General features: G+C 39.5%; 1 protein-coding gene and 1 pseudogene across 1 annotated transcript; one reads left to right on the forward strand and one right to left on the reverse strand.

The window, feature by feature from the left end:
• The first annotated feature begins 689 nt into the window (after positions 1-689).
• Positions 690-1877, forward strand: LOC146367868 (apolipoprotein D-like; annotated as a pseudogene).
• A 966-nt stretch (positions 1878-2843) lies between these two features.
• On the reverse strand, positions 2844-4628 carry LOC146367869 (apolipoprotein D-like). Its single transcript, XM_084913257.1, has 4 exons — positions 4488-4628; positions 4249-4370; positions 3336-3424; positions 2844-3243 (listed from the first exon to the last, which is right to left on the reverse strand). The coding sequence occupies exons 1-4, from the start codon at positions 4605-4607 to the stop codon at positions 3002-3004; spliced, it is 573 nt and encodes a 190-aa protein (XP_084769383.1). The 5' UTR covers positions 4608-4628; the 3' UTR covers positions 2844-3001.
• Between the last annotated feature and the right edge of the window lie 4947 nt (positions 4629-9575).

The raw sequence follows: 9575 nt of genomic DNA on the forward strand, positions 1-9575 counted from the left end.
TTTATGATCACATTTTGGGGAATCAATTTTTTTTTAATATTTATAGGTGCAAATAAGCATCTGCTAACTTATCATTTTTTGAGTGTAACTTCAGTAATTTTGATGTTCATCTTCATATTTGTTGTCTGTCTTTCAGGAAAAAATAAGTGTGAAGGAGGGAGCAGTGATCCAAGAGATCCAACAAACCCAACGATGTGATTACATGACCAACCTGTTACTGTTTGAACAGAGTATTTATTTGAACAGGTGCCAGCTCTCACACTGGCCCCCTATCATGACACAGAGGTGGGACCCATGATCGATAATGAAGTGATGCAAGCATTTGAATCTTTAAAAGTCAAGTCAAGTCAAGTCAACTTTATTTGTCAATTCTGCCACATGTACAGGACATACAGAGAATAGAAATTTCGTTACTCTCAAACCCTAGATTAAAAAATGCAAATAAAATAATTAAAAATAAAAATTTAAATACCTCAGAACCTCAGAGGCTGAGTTCTTTCACACAGCTGATTACCTGCAAATAAACAGTCAGTGGCCGTGATTCTTTATGTTTCTTCTCTACATTTATTCATTCTTTTCACATCTCAGGCTCTTTCTGTCACTAACTGACACTCACATCACGTTTTGTTCAGTGAACTCCAGCATGAACTCTTGCTGTTTGTTTTTTATTCTCTGCAGGTTGAGGTGAGAAGATGAAGCCTGCACAGGTGGTTGCATTGACTCTACTGTCTGTTGTTGCGATCGGCGCTTAGGTCTTGAGGTTGGGCAAATGTCCCCAGCCTGCTGTTCAGGCCAACTTTGACGCCAACAGGGTGAACACTAAATTTTTTCCTCTTCTACTGTTTATGTTGTGGGACATACAGATGATATCTATAGACCTGCTTTTCCTACAAACACAAAATATTAATTGTGGGCTCTCTGAATCTCGTGCTTCCTCTGCAGTACATTGGAAAATGGTATGAGATCCATAAGTTGCCCACAAGCTTCCAGAAAGGCCAGTGTGCCACTGCTAACTACACCCTGCTGAGTCCTGGAGTCATCGAGGTCCTGAACACTGAGCTTCTGTGAGCAGCTAAAATATTTCCGTTTAGATTTGACATTTTGAAAATGTTTTAATTTTTAAGAAAACTTCTGCATAAACTCAGAAGGACACATGGTCCTTGACATAATTGTAATAATCGGAGGGCTTTTTATTCTTCACACCACCACTTCATTCTACTAAAAACAGCATTACCGTACAACCGCTTGCTTCTGCTTTTTAAATCCTCGTTCTAGACGTTTCTGCTTCAGATGTTTTCAACGTCCCTGAACAAAACTCATGCCTCATGAACACGCAGGGTCACTGGCTGAACCTTTGTACTGTTCCAGAGTTATACAAAGAGAGCATTTTGTAGAAAAAATATATATAATTGAAGGAAAGTACACGAGTAGAATTAATTTCTATTTCATGTTTCATTTTATTAGCGATAATGGAACCGTTAACGCCATCGTCGGCTCTGCCAAAGTCAAGAACCCCGCTGAGCCTTCCAAGCTTGAGGTCTCCTTCAACAGTAAGTTGTCATAAATGACTTTCAATTTCAGTCATGACAGATTCAAGTGAGCCACATATCCCTGCTGTTTTCACCTCTCCTGCAGACTCTCCTCCCGGCCCCTACTGGGTTCTGTCCACCGACTACGACGGTCACTCTCTGGTCTACGGCTGCACCGACTACGGCCTGTTCCGTGTGGAGCTGTCCTGGATCCTGAGCAGGAAGCCCACCCTCTCTAAGGAGACCCTCGAGAAGCTCCAAGGCATCCTGTACTCTGTCGGAGTCAGCGTGGAAAACATGGTCCCCACCAACCAGGACGAAACTTACTGCAGCCCAGTTAACCAGTGAACCAGTTAACGTACGCTCCTACTTCAGCCCACAGGACTGTGAGGCAGGGGGCACAATGATTGCATGCAAAGACAATGCAACAATAAAGCTGTGTAAAGAAATTTCATGTTGTCCATTTTGACATTGCAAACACAATCTGCACCTTTTAAAATCTAAAACTAGGATTTAAATTCCAACAATGCCCAGAAGACAAAAGTCCCAATTTCTCTTTCACCTTCAGCACTTTTCTTTTCAACTTTACTTACTGCTGATGGGGCTAAACTCCTTCTTAAAAGCATGTTTTTAGCCTTCTTCCTTTCACTGGTTAATTTCAGAGTTGCAAAGTTAGCTGTCAGTCACATGATGTTTTGTTTTGTTTTTTTGTCTTTTTTCCTAATAAAACTTAATGATACACTTTATTTTTATTGCCACTTAAAAAACAAAGTGCTCCATGAAGGAAAACAGACTTTTTTTAAAAAGCCCAATTTCATCTCCATTAAGCAACAGTGAAGGCAAAGAGGATGAGGATGAAACCTAACAAATGAGCAGCTCCAGTTAAAAGATTTAGACATAAAAAAGCAAAAACTTATTCTATGGAACAAGGTGAAGGAAACTAAAAAAAGAGAGAAAAGTCACTTAAAGCCCAATTTTTCATTAATAATGTGTAAGAATTCCACCCTGACCACCGCTTAAAATCTTTTTTATCCCTTTTTGTCATTCTTGATGTGTGTCACTGACTCCACCCCGGCTCACAGGCACAAATGTACCCCAGTTTGATCCCAGCTTCACTAAAGCACAACTTTAAAAATAGAAAATTGCCTTAAATGAATGTATTTATTAGGTGAAATAAAATTACCCCAAATAAAGTTAATTCACTCTAATGCAGCTGTCCTTAAAGATGTGTGTTGGTTCAGTTGTGTGTCAATGTCAGCTGCTGTATATTGAGACAGTAAGAAAAAGGAATGCAGTGAGAATGGTCCACTTTTATTGGTGCAACAATATAAATATTGAGTTAAAGCAGACATTATATTAGCATATTAATTAATCTTGTATTATATCTGACAGTAGGCCCAATTTTTTTTTTTATTTTTTTTTTTTTGCATTGACCTATCATGGAGACATTCAGTGGTAACCACAGCACATGTTTACTCGTGCATGACTCTGCAGTAATCTCTGTCCTGATTGGTGTCAAGCAGCTTCTCCACACTGGCTCCAAAAGATGACAGGATGGTCTGCAGCTCCTCCAGGGTCTCCTTAGGAAGGGTGGGATTTCTGCTCAGGATCCAGATGAACTCCCCATGTAACGATTCGATTTCAGTACAGCTGTAGACCAGGGCGAAGTTGTCGTAGTCGGTGGACAGAACCCAGTATGGGGAAGGGGGAGTGTCTGGAGGTGTGTAAAAGGGATTTTTGTACAACTCAGCTCTCCAGTTTAAAATGTTTAATATGTGTGTAAAAACAAAAAACAAGGGTCCATACTCTCAAAGAAGGTGACCAGCAGCTTGGCAGGCTCAGATGAACTTGCGGCCTTGGCAGTGCCGTTGATGCTGTCAATGGTACCGTCAGGACTTAAGCAGATAAACAGTTAAAATTTAGAAAAATACTTTTTATATTCAGACTGTTCAGAGTCAAAGCAACATATTTACTCTTCAAAAGTACTTTTCATTTTATTTAGTATTATTTGTTTGTAAATGTAAAATTCAAGTTCTCAGGTCTCAAGTCAACAGGTGATTTGTCATTTCCTTAAAGGGTGGGCTGGTAGTCAGAGAACACCACAGCCATTAACAATCAAACTAGGCTGGGGGGGGGGTTCTTTATTAAGTTAATTTATGTAGCACTTTTCACAGACATGAAAGTCGCAAAGCACTGCACAACAATTAAAACACAAAATCAAGAGAGAATTGTGTTAAAACAGAACTGGAAAAAAAAAGCAGAAGGCTCGATTAAACACCACTGACTCCACAGAGTCATTTAAACTGAGCTTGAGTGGTAGACTTTTATGGATTGGATTCATTTTAGGATGAATCCATCTTCTCTATAGACTTATTCATTTACTGGTAAAACCTAAACTGTGTCTCACCTAAAATATTTTTCAGATGCAGTCTGAGGTTTGAGGAATAACCATTTATTGTGAATGATATTTTAAATCCAAGAAGTGACTGAAGAGCAGGACTAAGAGGACACGGTTCCAATAACAAATCTGTCTGCTCTTCCAGCACCACACACAGCACCATGGATATATCCATATCTACATCTTTTACATGTATTCCAGAGAAATGGTGCAGGACAAAGACTCTGACTTGTACAAACATTATTCGGATAACGGATCAGTGAGCAAAGGAGAGCAAACTAACAGACTCAGCTCTGTGCCTGAGTGCTCTGAAGTACTCACAGCAGCTCCTTGTTGAGGACACCAACGACTCCTGGGCTTTGCAGGCTGTAGGTGGCAGTGCTGCACTGGCCCTTCTGGAAGCTGTTCGACAGTCTCTGGATCTCATGCCATTTACCAAGATACTGCAGAGGGAGTTGAATTGGTTTTGTTTGTGAGACAGATGTGCACACTGGACATTCCAGTTTACCTTAATGAAGATAAATTAAAATACAGCTCAGAGTGAGGAGTTTGGTATTCACCCTTGCAGCATCAAATTTCTCCTGAACGGCAGGCACGGGGCATCTTCCTGGTTTTATAGACTGAGCACCGGCTGCCACAATGGACAGCAAAGTGAGGGAAATCACCTGGATGGCATTCATTTTTCCCCACAACCTGTAAAGAACAACGAAAAAAAGTTTGTCAGCTTTTAAAGATAAAGCATAAAGAACAGGGGGTACATGCAGGTGTTACTCACTTGCCTGTTTTACTGGGTAGTAGTGACGCTCTGTGTTTTCATTCAATATTTATACACCTGTCATCAGCCCCGCCTTCCCATTAGCATGTGAGGTTATTTTGAGGAAGCAGGTATGAGATGCTCAACATCTGGTCCCATTCTCATCTACTCCAGAATTGGGGCCTCAGATAGAAAGAGATTAGTTTCGTGTGACAGTTAGATAAGTATGCAGAACTTGACTGTTGAATAACATTTAAAGAAAAATATAGTGGGAACCAAAGGTGATTATGTATAATATAAGATGGCTTCCTTTGCTTGTGTGTGCCCCATCTAGTGGCTGGAACTGGTGTGCAGAGGAGATAAGAGGACTGCAAAGGATTGTCTGAAAACAGCAGGTGCTCTTACTGATTAATCATAACTTAATGGTAACAAGTCATCATTCATCATTATTATATAATACAAAACCTTTTTTCAATGCAATAAAACCAAAAATATTCATAAATACATCTTAACTGCTAAAACATTTTCAGAGAAAAAAAATCAGCCACTTGTGATAATTTCATTTGTGAACAGAAGTCTTTGGAGCAGTGGCTTCCCCAAGTGAGAAGGAGCGTCCCACTGAGGTACAAGTACGTAACTTATAAGGAATTATCCTGATGATCTCTTTAACATTTACTACCCACAGTTTATAGCAGAAGAAGCCCACAAATATGTTGCTGGCAGTGATATATCAGCTGATACATAGCTATCAATATTTATAATGACCAATAAATGAAAAACTGAAAAAGTAAAGAGGAGACAGGAGAAACACCCTTCAGCCATGTTAGGAATGTCAGTGTCGCAAAGTTGGTCCACCAGAGGGCGCTGTGCAACTTTCCTGCTTTTGAAATTCCACAAACTATAACAATCAGCTGATCTGAGCAGTCTGGTAGAGCATTATGGGTAATCCATGACTTGTGGTATAATTGCATGTGACAAATTTTATGGAAATTGTTTTATGTTTCGGGTCTCTGAAAGAAATAAAAATGGCCAATATATCGGATTGTTAAATGTCGATGTTGGTTTTAGTCTTAGAAATCTGTTATTTGTCAGGTTCTATTAACACAAAACCACTAATCGGTTTTATTTTTTCATTAAATCTGCCGATTTTTTTAACTTCATGTAATTTGTCATAGCAGAACAACACAGTTTTCTAGTGTACATGTGAAGAGACCTATTTTTGCCGATAGCCTTGACACAACATACCTGATGTGTCACACACAAAACTAACTTTAACCTCCAGATAAGCTAAAATAATTTAAACCTTTTTCATGTTTCCTCCAGTCAGACACACAACAATATCTTTTTTGGATTCAGTGTTTAACCCTCTACTGCATGACTTTTTAATTTTTTGGGAAAAAAATATTTCTCCCTATTTTGGGGGAGCTTTAGGGTCCCTAATAATATATCAATCATAAAATTTGACAGACCTGGTTTGCCAGAGGTGGCCCACACATGGGCCAGCACAAGGCCAGTTTCAGACACACTGGTGGTCCTGTGCTGGCCCATGTGTGGATTACCAAAGGGCCGTCATTCATTGCAGTATGTGGGCCATCTGTAGGTGATGTGCAGCCACGGGCCAGTTGCAGACACACTGCTGGCCCTGTGCTGGCCCAGAATGGTTTCAGCTCTGGCCCTAGATGTCAGCCTAATGTGTACCTTAATCAAGCCATGCAATAACAACATCTGCCAGAACATGCAAAACAGTGCAAAAGTAACATGCCGAAACTCTGTTCAGACAGTGAATGGACTGATTTTTATATAGCGCTTTTCTACTCTCCCAGATTGCTCAAACTGCTCTATACAACATGCCACATTCACCCACTTTTGCTTAACTGAGTGCTTCCTAACTACATTCATACACATTCACACTCTTGACATGCAGACTGGAGGAGCCAGGGATCGAACCACTAATCTTCCTATCAGTTTGTAACCTGCTCTACCACCTGAGATATGGCATGCCATCGCATAAACAGTGGCGTCATTGCCAGACCTGGCACACATCTGGTTGACATACACTCTGCCAAAACACCAGTCAGTCAGAAGTGCCAGCTTGATGCCAGATCTGGGCCAGACCTGTTTTCTGTAGGCCTGGGCCACATAAACCAACCCACAATCAAGCCAGATATGGCATGCCATCACATAGACAGTGCCATCTATGCCAGGCCTGATGATATACGTCTTATCGTGCCAGAAGTCGGCCAGTAGTGCCAACTTGATACCAGATCCTGGCCAGACCTGCTTGCTATGTGGGCACTAACACACACACACAGACACAGTTACTTTACCAACTGACCCCTGAGCTCGTAAGTATCCCCCAAATCTCATTCAGGGATCCACTACAATACTTCAATGTCACTCCCTGAAAGCTCACTGTCCAGAAAGTGCACATTCCCTTGGTTTCCTTCCATAAAAGGTATTTACATCCATGTCCTGTAATTATGAGTAGATTGTAAAGTAAAAAACATTGACTATGATCATATAAATGCACACAAACACATCTCTACACTCATATGCAAATGCATTATATTGCCTGAAAAAAATTGGGCTAACTGCGCAGTGTTGCCTTGAGGCAACGAATGAAAATTAACAGTTTTACTGTATAAATAAATTTACAAAAGTAGAACAAACAATCAAATATGCTTCTTAACATATTCATGCACATACAAGTATTTTTTTAATATGCATTTATTTCACTATAAACATGTAAAATAGTGATCTTTATCTTGCCTCCTAATGGAGATGTCCCTCACGTAGTGCAGCTTGCAGAAAGGGGTCCTCCCCCACCAAAATGAAAGTCACACCACCTTCAACTCATCATTTTATTGGAAAGAGATGTGTCTGGTAGCATTATTTGAAAAAAAAAAGTTGTTTTTTTTTTGAAGGGCCAGTGTAAGGCATGAAAATGTGGTTTGTTGCCTCAGGGCAACGCTATGCTGTAGAGGGTTTTAAGTTAAAATGTATAAAATCAGCACATCTTCACAGTTTTTGTTCAGGAACTCCAACACAAACTGTTATTTCAGGGAATCTTGATCCTGAAGAATCCTAATATCTATTATCTCACAGTAATCAAGGCCTAAACAAGATTTCCACCAGCCACAAAAGACGTAATGCTTCCAACTTAGAGGGATTACGGCTTCGGTACAGTCGTCATTTGGTGTGGAGAAGAAGGCAGGAAATACAGGTGATCTGGACACCAGATTGTTTCTGTAATTAGAAGATGGATGGTGTCTGTACTGACCCAGTGAATTTATAGCCAGACCCCTTTCTTGAGGTTAAACCTGCTCTGATCCCTTTGCCTCACTGTGACTCCATAATACTGGGTGCAAGCAACTTGGACAGAAATCCCTTATAAAAAGCTTACCCCCAGGACATTCCTCAATTGGCGGTTTAGATGTCCTAATGCTTTGTTCTCTTAATTCTTAAGTACTTTATTAATGCTGTTGTTTTTATTTAAAAAAACTTAGTTGTCTCCCAAATCACTGCTTAAACACACAAGAAATATGCTGACCCAATAAAAAAAAACATAGGAATACTAAATAATGTTACTTCAGCTGGTTCATCTGATACTCTTAGTTTAGTGTATTTTATCACCTAAAATGATGTATAAAGCAATATGTTGCATTTTTTTATTTTTTAAATATTTTATTGAATCTAATTGTATTTATATGGTGCTTTTAAAAAACAACAGGGTTTGACAAAGTGCTGTACAAAGCAGCAAAACAATAAAAAACAATAAATAAAAATAAAAAAACAAGTAGTAAATCATAATCCAGTGGGTTTAACACACACCTGCAGAGGACCCAGGTCTACGAGACAGGCAACACAAATACTACTACTAATATAGATATGGATATCTGAAGTCTGAAGACAATGACCTCAGTCAGACTGTCATTGAATGTATCCTAAAAATGTATCCTATTCATGCTTTAATGTCCTTTAGACTCGCCAGTATTTGTTCACCTCCATTATTTTTATGAGTGAGTAAATTTGGGTGTCATCAGCATAAAAACGATGGGCTAGTCTATGTTATAGTATTTAAAGCAGATAAAAAAGTTTAAAGACAACCCTGAGAACTCTGGCTAACCCTGAAAGAAAGGTGCGATGCACCCAGGACAGGTTCACGAGTCTATCGCAGAGCTCAGATAACAATACTCAGATAATTATGCATGCTCACATTTACACCTACGGTTAATTTAGAATAACCAGCTGATGTAACATGCATATCTTTGGACTCTAGGAGATAGCTAGAGTACCCACAGGGTTCTCCCGGTGCCCATGCAGGCACCGGGAGAACATGCAAACTCCACAGAGGAAGTGTTATATGCAGTTTGAGTGCTATACTGATTAGTACTGCTGTTGTGGAGAGACACAGAACCACTGATGCACCTTGTAAATAAAACTGGGTGCCATCTTTTGCCCACGGCTGAGATTGTTGGTCACACCTATGGTAGGATGAAGTAAATTCTCTGGAAGAAACCTTCCTTTACAAGGAAAATGAAGAACTGTCACATGTTAAACTGATGTTAACTCACTTAAATTGTATTTTTTTAAAAACTTGTAATGCAGTTACAATCAGGCTTTATAGTGCAGTGCAATCACTTCTGAGAAGCACTTACACTGATGTGACCTCTGCAGTATTTCATGGGAATTTGGTTGATTTAGCACCGTTAAATGTGAGTTTACATTAAAAAATAAAAACCTAACACATTAGTAACATCTCATTGGTGGTGGATTCTAACATATTTGGTCCACTGTATATAAAAATAAATAGTTAAAAGTCTCTACTTTTCCCTTTTTGCCTTTAACTGATGTATTTGACATGTATATGATGAGCAGTCAGAGTGCTCAGCTC

This window comes from Perissodus microlepis, chromosome 18 (genome assembly GCF_051167445.1).
Source record: "Perissodus microlepis isolate ML-2025 ecotype Zambia chromosome 18, ASM5116744v1, whole genome shotgun sequence".
NCBI classification, from domain to species: Eukaryota; Metazoa; Chordata; class Actinopteri; order Cichliformes; family Cichlidae; genus Perissodus; species Perissodus microlepis.